The sequence below is a fragment of the Notothenia rossii genome (genome assembly GCF_949606895.1).
Source record: "Notothenia rossii genome assembly, chromosome: 8".
NCBI lineage: Eukaryota > Metazoa > Chordata > Actinopteri > Perciformes > Nototheniidae > Notothenia > Notothenia rossii.
Genome location: NC_136906.1, coordinates 29,063,911 through 29,080,216, shown reverse-complemented (window position 1 = coordinate 29,080,216; position 16,306 = coordinate 29,063,911). Strand labels below are relative to the sequence as shown.

Sequence of the window (16,306 nt, the reverse complement as noted above, 5' to 3'; positions counted from 1 at the left end):
GCATTCCTCACTCCGATTGGCTTACTTTCTTGTCGATCATAATGATCTTGTCGCTGATTGGCTCCTGGTCTAAAACCCTCGGAAGTGTCATTTTTGTACTTGAGCAAAACTTCGGCATATCTATCGGTGGTGTGGCGTTGGCTTCTAGCTGATTCACAACTTTTGGAAATAAATGGCCACTGAAAAGCTCTAAAACAGGTATGTTTCTCCACCTAACAAGATGAACTTTTAATTTAAACCAAATAGCAGATATTGTTTTGTGTAGCTTCTTGTGTTTGCTCTCCCAAACATTGTCTGAGTTTGATTGTCTTTTGGCCACAAACTAGCCAACTTTCCTCCTGTCTTGAAACGTTTCTCAGTAACGACAACTCATTACAACGTCGCCTATCTAACTGGTAAACGTGTCTTTCATAAATTGTAGCTTATCTGAATTGTCTGAATCAACAGTAACACACGTTTACTCTCATTTAACGGCTGATACTGACAATTTATGCAGTTTGCCTGTTATTGTCATCATCTTCTTCCACAAAAATGCAACGTGACCACCATCTATTAAAGTTCACATTTCAGGGATAAAGAAGGCGCTTTGAGAAACAGCTTTCAAACCGAATTGACTTGAATACAATCTTTATTCAGGCAGACCCCATTTTTTAATATTGTGATGTGTCTCAGTCTGCTGAGAGGAGCTAGAACTTTGAAATGGCAGATTTGTGAAGGGAGTTTGTTAGGGGTTCTCCCCTCACGCTTAAGATCAACAGTACTGTATCCACCGACCTGCGTCCTCGTGACATTGCCACGGATCAATTATACACCGTAAATCTATTTTGCATTTGACATGTCTAAACTTCCATAAGCAGACCCAATACTGCTGGGTAAAGGTTTAACTTTATGAAAATAACTGAAAATACGGAAGTGTTTGTAAGCGAGTTGAGACATGTCTGCTGTCTCTTCTTGTCACTGCTCTGCTCTAATAATAATAATAATGTTTGGTTGCACTTGAATGCCTTTCATAACTTTGCTGTTTGTCAGAGCATGTGCAGCATGCCTGAAGGAGTTACATGCTGCTTCTTTACATTCTCTAACGGTTATTTAAAGATAAAACATACAATTCAAATGAGGTCATAACATTATATGATGCATTCAAGTGCTTAACAATAGTATGTCTATCACGCTTCCAGTATGAGCACTCAAAACAGCCAATATGCTCATGAATGTTGAGGAGAATATTATAAAACAAAATGATGAACATGCACAACCCAACCTTTTTGTCAAGTCTGTTTAAACCGTCCTTTTTTGTTACCTTTTATTCTGGATTGTTTCTCAAATTCTATATGAAATGGCTTTCCTTGCTTCACACAGAGCTTGTTTTAAGACTTGTTTGCCTAGACAGGGTTGTGTCACTGCATAATATGTAATACCGTGAACAGTGGGACAGACCTGTGAAGGCAAGAAAGTAGGAAATCATTACACACAGGTTGACCTAAATACTCTACAAAAACACTACCGTTAACTCTCTGGCTTCATATCTTCATACAAAAGCATCAAGAGTACAGGTTTGTTTCTTGCCAAAGCCATCATTTATCATACTTTATACAGGCAATATATTTCTGTCAGTTTGACATATTGACTGAGTTCCAATAACTCACTTTGAGTCTTTAGAAGGTTAGAGAGAGAGAGAGAGAGAGAGAGAGAGAGATTATAAATCATAAATCCACAGGATTAAAGAGATGGTCAGAGAGAAAGCGTCCTTTTTTAGAGGATAAAAAGAAAATCTATGTTGTGAGTGTCTGTTAATGCTGCCGGAGTTAAAGAGGGGGGGACTAATATCTATGTTGTTTGTGTCACAGAGAGTGCATGCCTGCATAATTATGTAGACCTGCATTTGCATGCATGGGGGTCTTAATGCAAAGACCTGACAGAAGAGTAATGCTCTTAATGTGTGTCAGTATTTTGTGACAAGGGTTGTAATGGCATCCCGGTATTAAAGGTGACGGTTATCATTGTATTCACATTTGCACATCTATAGTTTAAACAAATGGATCACATTAAGTCTCTGTGTGTTAAGGAAATGTAGAATAAATCCAGGTTCTCCCATATAAACCCTAGGTTCACTTAAATGTGTTTTTTATATATGGTTTGGGTGAATTCTTTTTAAAGTTTTCAGAAAACTGAACCATTGTTATTATGTTATCATCTGTGTATGAAAGGTGGGAAAAGCCAGAGCTGATAATGATAAACAACCCCCAAAAAGCTTAAAGAACAGTCATATACTTAGTTTTCATGCTCTTCATATTGCAATTTTTTTTGCTGCACCAGAATCAGGTTGATGGCATCGTAGGTTTACAAATACAAGGAATTTGCTTTGGTGTGAAATATCGCATACTGTACACAAAACCTAAGATGTAAAAAAGGAGCAAATATTCAGATTTTTTTTTTTTAAAAGAACACCTATCTAAAAAGATGTTAACAAGAAATGTTAATATACCAGAAAGGGAATATCATAAAGATGCGACACATTTAAAAAAAAAAAGCTTTGCCATTTATAGTGATCGTGCGGTAATTATCTTATGTGTATTTTTTATTATCTATGCACGATGACATCTATTACATGTCTGTATGTCCTGAGAAAGGAATCCTTCCCTAGTAGCTCTCCCTGATGTTTCTTCAATTTTGTTCCCATTTGTGATATTTAGCTATATATATATGAGTAACATGTCATTGATTGATATTACATATTTTGGCTTGCTTTGGTGCCTCAGTTTTTTTTATTAAGGTGGGAAAAAACCCTGGAATCACAGGTAATGTTTCCAATAAAGTTTTCTGGTGCTAAGTTCTAAAATGTACAGGGTGCTTTAGTATTTATCCTAGATAGCTTTTCATAGTCCCTGTGTATGTATGATCCGGTTATGGATTTAATTTAGAGACGGTATATTCACCGCAGTGTAATGTAAGATGCCCTCCTGGGTCACGTGATGATACTGTGTATAGTGCATCAGGCGCTACTTCCTCTTATGCTGCTGTAAAGGAAGCCGGCCGACCGCAGCCGGGCCAGGTTGTGTCATTACTTTCAGCTCTGAGGAGGGTTTGTCTAAAAAGAAAGTAACTTCTAGGCCTTAAATATCTGCAAAACAGAACGCCTACTCCTCCCATCATGCATCATCTTGTATCAAACAGGAATTGAGCATATTACAAATACAATTCATCATTTAACAAGGCACTAAAAGCTTACATTACTAAAGGCATGAGTGATCATTCAATGTGAAAATGTATCATTAGGTAATCATATCGTCAGGAAATTATATATCGTGATACAGAAAAAGGTCATAAATTGAAAAACAGAAACCCATACAAAGTCAAATTGGACAGATAGTGACGATTTTTTATGGTTTTGTTTTTTTACACACTTAACATGACCACTTACTTCATATAAACAAACTTAAATACTCTCGCATTAGCCGGATGCCATTATTGTCTGATTACTCTGTATTTGTGTGCAGGCCAATCACTTTTTTGTCCTCCATAATTTCACTTGAAACTGACAAAAAAATGTGTGGACAGTTGAGGGAATAAAACTGCTTCTGTATTCTAAAGTCTTGAATCCTAACTGATTCTGAACAATGAATATTTAAAAGAATGTCTCACTGAAAATAAGTGTGAAATAACTATGGGTTTTATAATTTATTGTATTTTGTTATATCAAACAGTGTTTCTGTGAGATGTGTTGACGCCGTTCTAAACTCTGCTAATCTGTTAAAGTGTGTGTGTGTGTGTGACTGCGTGACATTAGCTCTGACATTACAGCTGTTTTTTAAAAACTCTGCATGTTGACGTTACTTTGTTCTGTGCTATCAGTTTCCATAAATACAATGACCGGCTTTTACATTATCACACAGCCAAAATAATCAAATGCAGAATTATTCTAGCGATATTTGATAGGGGATGTGAAGGTCACGGGAAGTAGCTTAACAATCTGCTGAACCTATTTTGTGTTTTATTTTAGTTTTGTGGTTATCCAAATTGTATTAAAATGTCAGTATCAATCTTGTCCTACGCAGCAGAGTCCTGAAGTGGTCCTAACGGGCTGGTAGCAGGAGGAAGTGGTTTTTCTTGTTGCATCACTTCCCCTGCCAGTCGAATGCTCTGCATGCAGTGTTGTACCTTGTAGTATTTGTGGTGGAGGATGCAGGCTGTGATGCATTTCACTCCATATACATGTGCACTCTTTGTTATTTTGAGCCTTATACTAAAATAGTTTATAGGGGCCCTAATATGCTAATGTCTAAGTTCATATTAGTAGTTTGTGCCTCTACTGTGACATGTCCACATGCTTTAATGCCTACTGCCTGTGCTGCAGCACCTCTCTCTGTCTGAAAGCAGAGCCCATTCTGCTCTGATTGGCTAGCTGGCCGGCTCTATGTAATTGGTTAACCGCTAAGAGATGTCCCGCCCCTTAGTCTATCTCGCACAATTTGTTGTTGCGCTAGCCGATAGAAGCGTGAGTGTAGCGTAGTGATGTCATTATGTTACAGAAGTAAACAAATGATTCCAATGGAGGCGTTGCAGGAGTGTGTGGGAGAGAAACTCCCTCTGGATGAAAGTAAGTAGTATGAGTGTGTCTGGTTACAGGTTATTCTGCAAGTTTGGTTGTATTTTGTAACTAATCTTCTTCTCTGTGTGTCAGGAGGTGGGAGGATGTCAGTGGAGGTGGACTTGTTGCTGCAGGAGGCCAAAGAAAGCATCGAGGCGGCCCAGAACTACCGCAGTGAACTCCAGCAGCGCCTCAATGGCCTCAACCAGGCCCGCAAACAGGTAGCACGCTCACAGCTCTGCACACACAAAGATGTAGTCCAAAATACTTTATTCTACATATGTTATTTAAAATGATTCTTTATTAAGCTTCTTGTGCAAGTTGTATTGTTTAAAAGGGACACAGGTTCTCACAAATTGTTGTGTGGTCACTTTAAGAGTGTATTTAATTGTTTCAATTTTAGAAATGCATATTGTTACTCATCCATCTTCTGAAGCTAGGTGGATGCTTCCAACAGATCATTTTAGGGATATGACTTCTCAAACATTGCATGACATGATTCTGGCTCATGGAGAGCAACCATGTATTAGTTTAAGAGAGGTCTCCACTCAGTCTTCTTCAAGTCATCACCCAGGTCCATTATCTGCTGTGTCTTACACCTTTAAATGAAGGTGAAGAAATGTTAAATACCGTATCATATTATTGGCCTTTTACATAGTTTATAAAGCTTAAGAAGTAGGAGAAATGACTTCCACCTGGTAACTAAACGTGCCAAAAAGTGAGGGGAAAAGTACAATATGTGCCTTGAAATGACATTAGTAGAAATATATATAAAGTTGCATGAAATGAAAATACTTTAGTAGCACTAACTCATGAATGAGACACAGTGGTGGAGTGAATGTACTCAGTTACATTTTACCGCTGATGGTGGATCTGGTCGCTCTCGGGTCAATAAGAAGTGTGTTGGCCCCTGACCCGCTCCCCCCCAGGAGAACATTCTCTCTCTCGGCTATCTCTTCCTTCCCGCTGTCTAGATTTACCCCTCCAGCTGCTCACTGTAAACAATGCTGCTATTTCCTGTTGCCATAGACATCTTAGAGGAGAGAGAACAGGCCAGACTCTGACCCAAAACTAGGGGATGCTCTGATAGCCAATTTTGAGGAATCAGTATCAGCCGATACCCATCGCCGATCCGATCGAGTGGGCAGGGCCTATGGGGATCTTCCATTTAAACTGAGGTTTAAAACTCAGTTAATGGGGCTCATTCACTGGCGCTTCCACGAACAACAACCAACATCGTTATCACATTCAAATGAAGTACAATATTCAAGTTTACATTAACTAATAACACGGGCAGTGGCGTTTTTATATGTACAAAAGCGGTGGGGTACAAACAACTTAGATGTTTATATATAAGCTTCTGCAGTGACATGCAGTGAGGTTCATGGCTGGTGAGGTTCTGACTCTTCAGGTTTACAAATATTATATTTTGACCTAAATCAAAATATAATATTTGCAAAAGCTTTTTTTGTCTGATGCTTCGATTAATTTTAAACAGATAGTTCAACAAAAGGATACCCAAAAAATGTAATTTTATCATTTAAATATTGAATTGTTCTCTTTTAGTAAGATCTAATTTTCAATAAAATGGCGGTCTTACCTTGACTTGAAGATGAAGTCCATGCTATCCGTCTGGACAAAAATCTCTATTACTTTTTTTTGTAAAAGTCCTCCTTATCTTCTTGTAGTTTCAAAAATCTATCATAAATCTAATCGATAGATTTGTGATTCGAAAATTATAAAAGTAGGGTAGACATGTGGATATTATCCTGCTGAATAAAACGTGCATTTATCTAACAGGTACGTTTCCCAAAGATCTTATTTTGAGCTATTTTCTAAAATCCTATGGAGAAATCTCATTGCTTTTTTGTGGAGGGAACCCATGCGCAGGGACTTTAGGATGCGTCACTGCACCTCTCTCGTCTCCTCTTCACACACTACACTCTGTGGCACACGTTCTTACAGCCAATCACCTCTGAATTATGTGAGATAACGTTTGGTGGGTATGTCAGCACAGTGCCCCGATGGCAGGGATGGGCAAATGGCTGCCCGGGGGCCAATTTTCTGTCCTTTTGCGTCAAAAACATTTTGAACATCATCACAGTTTACAGTAAATACCACCTCCTCTTTTTGTGGCCCTCAGATTAATTTATAAACAACGTAATTGATTAAAAAAAATGTATTTAATTTTGTTTAACTTGTAGTACTGATACCGTCCACTAAAATCCTAGTTACGTCGCAAGCTGCGTACATGGTTTCAAATAACGAAATCATCTGTGACGCGTTTGTGTGTCTGTGTCTGTTTGTTGTTTCCCGGGGAAACCCTCACAAGAAACACCGGCTGTTGTTATGCCTGCTGTGACGTTAAGTTGCCGCTCGTAATTATGCCTTTACAAGCTTAAAAGTTGTATTTATCATCTGAATTTGGCCAAAACAAGTTTAATATTCTTAAAACCAAGACTTTGTTTGAAAACAAACTGTCACGGACTCTGTCGTGTTATCTATGATTACTACGCTTTTCATTCATAATTTCAGTGGGAGGGAGGGGGAGCGGCGCTGAGGAACAGCAGAGTGTGAGTTGACAGGTGTCTGTGTTGACATTCCCCTTATTGTGGAATAAGGGGAATGCAGAGACAGGCCACAAGTGTCTTAGGTTCAAGTTAGACAACTAATGTCTGGGTTAGTGTTCATGACTTCATGTTTATGTCATCTTAATGGTTCATCTTAATGCACACACAATTTCCGTGCTTTCCAATAGTTTAAAATAGTTTTATTCCACTGTTTAATAACCTGTTCAATACAAACATGCCACTTGTAAAAATGAAATAACATTTCTGTGAAATGATATTTGTTTAGTGAGCTTATTAGAGAATGTTCCCTGAAAGATTGTAAAATGTCAATGAAGATGTCAGACTTAGTATATTTGTTAATAATTACATAAAATACATGGAATTTGTGTGTGTGTGTTCCAAGTGAATCTGTGGCTCCCTTGTGGCCAGTACATCAATTATGTGGCCCCCACCACCATCAAAGTTGCCCATCCCTGGCCTATGGTGATTATTTTGTTGGCGCACACATTGAATAGAAAAAGACTGAGCATTCGCAGCGTAGGTTTTACAACTCCCATTCACTTAGACCAGGGATGGGCAAATGGCTGTAGTGACACTACAGTTTATTGATTTAATATATTGTATGATTTGGACCTACGAAGTTCTTAGAGGTGCAATACTACTCAAACATAAATGAATCCAGGAAAAATCACTTGCACACACACACACACACACACACACACACACACACACACACACACACACACACACACACACACACACACACACACACACACACACACACACACACACACACACACACACACACACACACACACACACACACACACACACACACACACACACACACACACACACACACACACACACACACAATGAGAAAGAGAAAGAGAGGAGATCCCAGAGTTTGAAAACTCGGACAATACTATCACTGCAGCATCTTGTCCTTGTAAGAGGAGTCGTCCAAACATTCGCCTGATGGACTCCTCCCATGTTTGACAAATGGTTTCATGATGTCGGCTCATATTTTTAGTTTGAATATTATTTTTGGAGTCCACAAATATTGATCATCTGGGCGCCTCTGTCGCACTGATAGTCGGCAGGAAGTGATGCCTTGTCCCCAGTGGAAAGGTCCCTGTGTCTGCTCAACACACACACACACACACACACACACACACACACACACACACACACACACACACACACACACAGCTAGCTCAGTGTGTATTCTGTGTTCTCATCGTCATACTGTCCCTGCTTTATCGGTGCAGCAGTTGTCCATCAGCATTCTGTTTCCTGATATCTTTTTATCGCTCCTTCTGTGTACACACATTGTGAAACCTGTGTGTGTGTGTGTGTGTAAAAGTGTGTTTTGCAAAGAGGAACTGAAACACGACCTCTACCGCTGATCCTATCAGCTTCCTGACAAGCTGCTCGTCAGTGAGGGTAGTCTGTGCTTACACTGTGTGTCATATGAGGTTGGATTATTCTGTAAATGCTCATAATGATCAAATAGAAGCTGTCTTTAGCTGTCAATAAGAGTAAATGTGTTCCAAAGACACTGACATGATCCGATTTAGAATGGCCCTATTGTGCTTTTTGGGAGTTTCCCTTTCCTGTAGTGTATTATATAGGTTTTTGTTCATGTTTATGGTCTGCAAAGGCTAAAATCCCAATGGTCCATCCAGAGGGAGTTTCTCTCTTCCCCCCAACCCCCCCCCCCCCCCCCCCCCTCCCCCCCCCTCCTGAAACGGCTCCATTGGACTCCTTTGTTTACTTTTAGAACATAGTGACATCACTATGTAAAATTTGCACTTTTATCAGCATGTACTCTGACATCTTGTATAGGTTAAGGGGCGGGACATCTTTTAGCAGTTGATCAACCACAACAGAGCCTGCCAGCTAACCAATCAGAGCAGACTGGGCTGTATGAGAAAAAAAAACACCTTTTTGAACAATAAAGTATGTAAACATGTTGCGGTAGAGGCACTAAATACAAATATGAAGCTAAAAATGAGCAGAATGTCCTCTTTAAATGAGTTTTACTACCGGCTTTGATCTCTAGGTTTAACAAAATATGAATGTGGAGCCAAATCATGAAGTTTCATAATAGCTAACAATCTTTTTACCTTTTTACTCGGTGGTGGTAAATTAGCCGACTACCTATCCTACTAGGCTAAACATCCTAAACCATCATTTATCATAGTATACTGACAAAGAATCATTTACGGCAGTTTGATGAACTTTTATACACTCTTTAAAATAATCAGTAAGTGTAGTAATCCTTTATCTTTGTTTCCTCTGCCCTTCAGGTGCGGGGCAGCTCGGGTCAGGCCCGTGAGGCGCTGCGGCGGCACTTCACTGAGCTGCAGGCGGCGGCCGGTCGGCTGCTGACGGAGCGGCTGGCCACGCTGCTGGCCGAGGTCGACGCCATCGAGGCGGACAGCGTCAAACCTCTGGACGACTGCCAGAGCCTCATCGAGCACGGGGTGAGCCAGGCCGACGAGCTGCTGAAAGAAGGTGGGGCTATGAGATACAACGTTACGGTACTCTGCTGTTTGACAGTCAACACACACAACTAATTCACTGTATGGAACAACATTGATTATTAAGTACTAGAAATTCTATTTTCTTTTTTTTTACAATTGTATTTGTACTGTGTTAGTGGAGGTTTAAATATTCAATGTTTAAAGTCAATTTCAATATGATCAGCCTTCATAGAGACCCACGATTAAACTATTTAGATTGAATATCCGCCAATAGAATGTGCTGAATATTTAAAGACAGCCTCGGTCTCTGCAGGTGAAGCCGCTCTGCGCTGTGGTCTCGGGGAGAAGGAAGACAAACTGGGCAGCTTCACCAAGAAGGCCATGCACATCCATCTGGACAGGTAGGACAGATATGGAAATATACACTTCATTTGTATAGTGCTTGGAAATATACACAAAGGTACTTAACATGGTGAAAACCAGCAGCAGAATCCAAATAACAGTAAAAGTATCAAATATAAAATACATAATATTAGCATAAAAACTGTTGTATTACATTATTTATAACATTCAAGAAAGGAGATTCTCAGATTACAACACATTTCCCTGCTGTCAGATGAATAAAGGATTCATATATTTTAATATTCTATGATAAAATCCCTTTTATCTTTAGGCCTTTATGGTGTTTATATCTGTTGTGGTGTGTGTTTCCAGCCTCCCGGAGGTCCCAGCGTTGGTGGACGTGCCGTGTGTTTCGGCCCAGCTGGACGACTCCCTGCTGGGGGTGCTGAGGGACCGCGTGTCCCGCCTCGGCTCCGTCTCCGCACATCCCCCCGTCCAGATAGATGAGCTGCAGGAGAGGCCGGGCAGCGTGCTGGCCCGCTGGTGTAAGGTCAGCAAGAAAAAGATTAGAGAACACACTTGGGTCTGATCAAATGTTCTTTCCTGCAAACATATCTCTGCTTATATGCCAAGGTTTGTTCTAGAAGGGGTAATAATGAATAAATCATTATGTTTATAAGGGGGCTATCAAATAAACATGTTGATTTTGATTAATTAAATATATATGAGCTTCCCAGTCAGCAGCTGGATAATGAATGGAAAAAAACAACTTCCCTATTTTATTTTTGTAATGCCCCCTTTAAACAAGTGAAGATAAATATTGATATATGCATTCATTTAGATGAACTATTCACAAACCATAATATTCTTTTTTGTTGTTGCTTGGCAGCCCTTATGTCTTTACCTTTGTGCACTGTGATATTTACTAATGTATATGGATATTCTTTATTTTTACAGTATTATCTTTACGTTTTACTTAATATTTATTTAAAATATCTTTGGTAGCTTCTGGTAATGTTGGTAAAATATGGTAACATTTCTTGTGTCTCTTAATGGATGACTTTTTTTATATATTTTATATTCATATTTGTATCTATATTGTGCCCTATAATGTAGATCTATTTGTTTTACCATTCGTGTTAATGTATTTATTATTTCCCGTGGGCATCAGGTGGATGAGGACTTTGCAGCAGCAGATTATCGGCTGCAGTACCGGCGCTCCGGCAGCGGGGGGGGTCAGTTCGAGGACGCGTACATCGGTCGCGATTGTGAGTTCCTGGTTCTGCACCTCGACCCCCACACCGACTACCAGTTCAGGGTGTGTGCCCGTGGGGAGGGGCGCACCGAGTGGAGCCCCTGGAGCATCCCCCAGACAGGCTACACCACCCTCGCACCGCATGGTGGGTACAGCTCAATGTACAACTAGAAAAACATTATCTAATAAATCTATCTGTATATTTAAAAAACCCTCCCATGTATACTTTGTAAGTAACACTTTTCATCATATTGAGTGGTCTGATCAGAACGTACAAAAAGTTGAGAATTAATGCACTCATACGAGGAACACACACACACACGTCACACACACACACAGTTAAATACAACTACACACTATCATCAAAGCAATGTTGTGTTTGGACCAATTAGCACCACACGGTGTTAATGTTGTTTTATCTAATTTCTGGTCTTTTTCACATTCTACATTTGTTTGTACAGTATATGGTAATTGTTGGGGAAATATTTTCCAAGGCCCATAACTTTGAGCCAGTTTATTAGTTTGTACTGCCCTCACTGAGCTCAGGCACCTGTAGCCTTGGGTGCTGTGCTCTTAGTGTTTTGTCTCCCTGTTCCTGCCTGTTGGAGTCAGCTGATAGAGGTGTTATAGTGCTTTGCCTGTTTTATCTTGTTATGCAGCATGTTGATAATTCTCTCAGAACCAACTAAATCCATGGGTCTGGACTAGAGATCTTCAGAATTGGTTTGGCAACCGTTGTGTCACCTCGTGGCAGCAGCACAGGTCTTGTCAGTTCTCCGGCCGTTAACTCCATAATAAACCATCAGTGTTTGCCATCAAAGTTCCAGCTCTCCCCGTGTCTCTCTGAGTTTCATCTCCATGGCTTCAGATGTTTCCATCACAGTAATGATGAATATAGTGGTTTAGCTGTGGGGATGGGCACCCGGTCGAGAGTTGGATTGCAATGTAAATTGATGGACTAGTGTGTAATATGGGTCACACTGCGCAAGCAAGTGGATTCTTTCTTCTCCATTGCTGAAGTTGTATACGTTCACAACTTTTTATTGGCAAATGTTTTATTGTATTTTCAACGTTAAAGTATTATTTAATGTTTTAAATGAAACATATTAAATCAAACATGTCAAACAATAAAAACAAAGTCCTTGCAACCTACTTTTATTTTTTAAAATCCGGTGTGGTCTGTGTGTTTTTACTCACAGAGTGGTGTCCGGGCACTGAGGGCTACATCCTGAGCAGCAGGAAGAACATCGCCCTGCGCAGCGACTCCTCTCAGGCGCGCTATCCCATCCTTTACTCCAACGCTCCCACATACTTCTGCGGCCAAACGCTCACCTTCAAGTAAGAACATGCAACCAAACACACTCCGATATTTAAGAAACATTTATATATCCCTATCAACTGAAAAATGTGTTTTGATGATCTTTTTTTATACAGATGTGGAGATGTCTCTTTTAGTAACTTTGTAGTAGCTTAATGTTAAGCCCTAATGATTTTGACACCCATCTTCATGTAAAAAATGAAAATGTTGGGAAATGTACAGTAATAAAACTAGTGTTTATATGTGTGTGTAGGATATCTGCAGCAGGTCAGGTGGACCGGAGGGACAGTGTAGGCGTGTGTGTGGACAGCAGGAAGGGGGCAGAGTCGCTTCAGAGAGACCAGGCCGTCTGCATTTCCACCAACGGTACGCTCACACATGCACAGTGTCATTTAATTTTTTTAAAGTGTGTCTGTTAAACTGATCTTAATCAGGAAATAAATCAACCAAAGATTGTTGGTGCTCAACTTGAAAGTTGATGGACAATTCCCTATTGTTCACGTTTTCAAAATGTTTAAATAAACTGCTCGAAAACATTTGACTCTTTTGGAAGACACAGTAAACCTTCAGGCAATAGCACGTATTAATGTGGCATCCTGGAGAAGCTGGACTGCCTGTGAGACCTCTGTAGGGTCCAGGTATCGCCTCATGCTACCAGTAGTGACACTGACTCTAGCCAAATGCAAAACTAGTGAAAGAAAGTCAGAAAAGGTGAGGAGGTAAAAACATTCCTATTTTGTTAACTGATCAACATCCCCCTCTGCTACTTAACTGACCAGATCAATATCCCAGAAGTTTAATGGACTTGATGCTATACTCTGATTAAAAGCATTCCTTACATTTTTGTCGAGCAGTGTACATTATCTGCCTTGAAGTTCCCCATTGGTTTGGTTTGTTTAACTGTTGTAAATAAAAATAATTGCTTAAATGCTCTACTGTTTTTGCTCGGTTCTGTCATGTGTAGCATGATGGACGTTGATGTTAAACCATATTTAGCATTATTGTAAGTGTTAGCTTCTCATGCAGCACGATGAGACAAACCACTGCAGCGGAGAAACATTACTTTACATTTTCAGACTATTCAAAATACGCTTTGGCATTATTAAGTGTTGTTGATTTGCGCTCTATGTAAGTACCCTCACCTTGCCGTGCTTCTCTCAGGCGCCGTTTTTGTGAACGGTAAAGAGATGACCAACCAGCTGCCGGCCGTCACCGTGGGTTCCGCTGTGACCTTCGACATGGAGGTGGTCAACCTGTTCCCCGTCAGCAACAACAACCTGAGCGAGGGCGGGAACTTCAAGCTGCGCGTCACCATCGGCTCGGGGAACAGGGAGGTGGTGTTCGACTGGCTGGTGGACCAGGCCGTGGACTGCCTGTTCTTCGGATGCTCCTTCGTCCACTCCGGCTGGAAAGTGCTGGTGTTTTAACGGATCCTTAGAAACCCACTTCCACCTATTTTCTATGTTTTTTATCTTTACGGGGAGATAGCAGGTCATCAGTGTGTGCCACGGAGAAGCTGTGTGCATCAAGTGAAAGATGGGATTAATTTGAGGTGCAGCTCCGATATTTCTAGTCATAATCTGTGGTAAACTTTGTTTTAGGTGCCTTTTACTAATTTGAAACTTTAGTGTGTCCACATTTAGCGCATTATAACGGAAGTATATGATGGCCATCACTATTCTCTATTATGTTGTTGCAGCAATTTTGGTGTTGATACTATTTGCTGCACTAATTTGGTGCCATAATAAACATTTAAGACCACTTGAAAATTGAAAACAAGTGCCCGAAATCCCTCCAAAATACCACAATAAGACACAAGGACCTTGAGGAACACGATAGTAAAACTCCTGCCGTAATTTGATATTGAATGCTTTTTGAAACTTTCTGCAGGAGTTGCATTTTTCCACAAGCACTTCAGTTCTTCAAACTGCTCAGAAAGCCCCTTATGGTCACTTAGGGAAAGCCATGCGTCCTCTGAATGCCCTCAGACTGCAGGTAGGTTATCCTTGAGATCTTAGAAATCAAAGTCAGGTTTATATCTTCTGCCGTTGTTCTTCACTTTTGAACAAAAGGTTTGTAGTCTGAAAACAATCCGTCATGTTGTCCCAGAGTTTCTTTAAAGGGACCCTATTATGCCTTTTGGGGTTTTCCCTTTCCTGTAGTGTTTTATATAAAATCTCTTTTTCCTGAAGAGGGAGTTTCTCTCCCACTCAATATTTGTAGATCATTTGTCAGGGCTCTCTAAATAACCTCGCCACATGTGTATTATTTTCATGTTACCGGTGATAACATCTCTCCATCCACGCAGCCCCTCTCAGCTCCTATTTAACGCTTGAAGCTGGTGAACAGGGATTTTCCTTTTCCCTGTAAATAGTGTTTACTTGTGTGAATGTAAACATAGTGAATGTCTGCGAGCGTTGCTGCCTCTCTGGGAGGAAATGGGATCTGACTCTTTGTAAAAGCTCTTCTTCAGGGAGCCACTTTGGAGAAAATGATATTCTTGTTTTCGTCACAGCTTCTTTTTAGCTCTTCTCGGGCTAATGTTTACAGCTTTCTTTTCACGTGGCACCGTCCCTCGCTGTGGGGAAGAGTTTGAGATAGCTGTTGATCTATGCATCGTCTTCATTTAGTAAAGGTTGACACCTTGTAGATGAAAAGCACATTGTTCTTAAGAGGCTGCATGATCATGTCTTTCCTTTTTTTGGGAGCAGCAAAAAAGAACACGTGTTACACTTTCTGTTTTGTTGCCCCTTCACTGTGAAAATCGGCTGGTATTTTTCTTCATTTTCAAAATTTGTTTTATGCAATTTTTTATAGGGACGCTTCACCACAAGTCCTAAAAAGTTTGTTTCTGCCTTAATTTCTCTGACGTCTGTCTAGCCGCTGTAGTAAAACACACAGCTCTAAGGAAGCCAGAGAGATGTTTTGAGGAGATTTTGGGAGTAGCCTAAAAAGACACTTAAGGGTCCAACGTGCTTCTTTTTGAGCTTCAGGCTGTAGAAACACACTTTTATTTTTGTCTGAACTGTTACCTTGAAATTTCCAAGCTGTTACTTTGACAATCCTTAACAGTATTTACAAAACCTGCCGTTGTTGTTCGAGAAGCATATCAGCTGTGTCATTTAAGGGTTGTAGAATCTGAGCAATTATTGAATTCTGTCTAACTGTGTTTTGCCTCTGTTGATAGAAGTTTGATGAGAGGTCCTCTATCGGGTTGAGGTGATGAATCTACAAGTTATAAATTGGTTGAATTGAAGTCTAATCGTACTTCTTATTTTCTTTTGTCCAACCAGCAGCAACAAACCCTTACATATTTAAATAGAAAACAGAGCTTTTCTAGTAATTTCAATGTCATTAAAACAATTTTGATCCTGTTTTTCATTCCGGGTTACAACAGTAGCATCAAGAACACAATACTGAAGAAACATTTTGTATTCTTCACGTTGCCGAAAATAACTTGATGTTCGTCCAGCACACACTGTACTCAGCTTCCAGAGATGTGTGTTTGTTTCCGGCTGACATTAAGCTCTTGTTTTGTCTCTGGAGAATCTTGGATGGTACAGATTTCCTGAAACCAGTGAAAAGAAAATGTAGTTCTGAAAGAGCCTGAACTGAGGAATTTCATCGTGGAAACAGTGACACCTGCTGGTCAAACCTCTGTATTGCATTTGTTTCACTGATGTCATTGTTGTGTTGTTAAATAAAGGTCAAATTATGTAAACCAAACCCTTTCTGCTGAGTTGT

At 40.2% G+C, this 16,306-nt stretch overlaps 1 protein-coding gene across 1 annotated transcript; it reads left to right on the top strand.

Annotated features, from left to right (window-relative positions):
- The first annotated feature begins 72 nt into the window (after positions 1-72).
- Positions 73-16,288, top strand: crlf3 (cytokine receptor-like factor 3). Its single transcript, XM_079646900.1, has 9 exons — positions 73-198; positions 4,682-4,809; positions 9,471-9,678; positions 9,961-10,048; positions 10,362-10,539; positions 11,161-11,389; positions 12,444-12,582; positions 12,816-12,928; positions 13,724-16,288. Exons 2-9 carry the CDS (start codon positions 4,693-4,695, stop codon positions 13,987-13,989), a joined length of 1,338 nt encoding a protein of 445 aa, XP_079503026.1. The 5' UTR covers positions 73-198; positions 4,682-4,692; the 3' UTR covers positions 13,990-16,288.
- Positions 16,289-16,306: the final 18 nt, after the last annotated feature.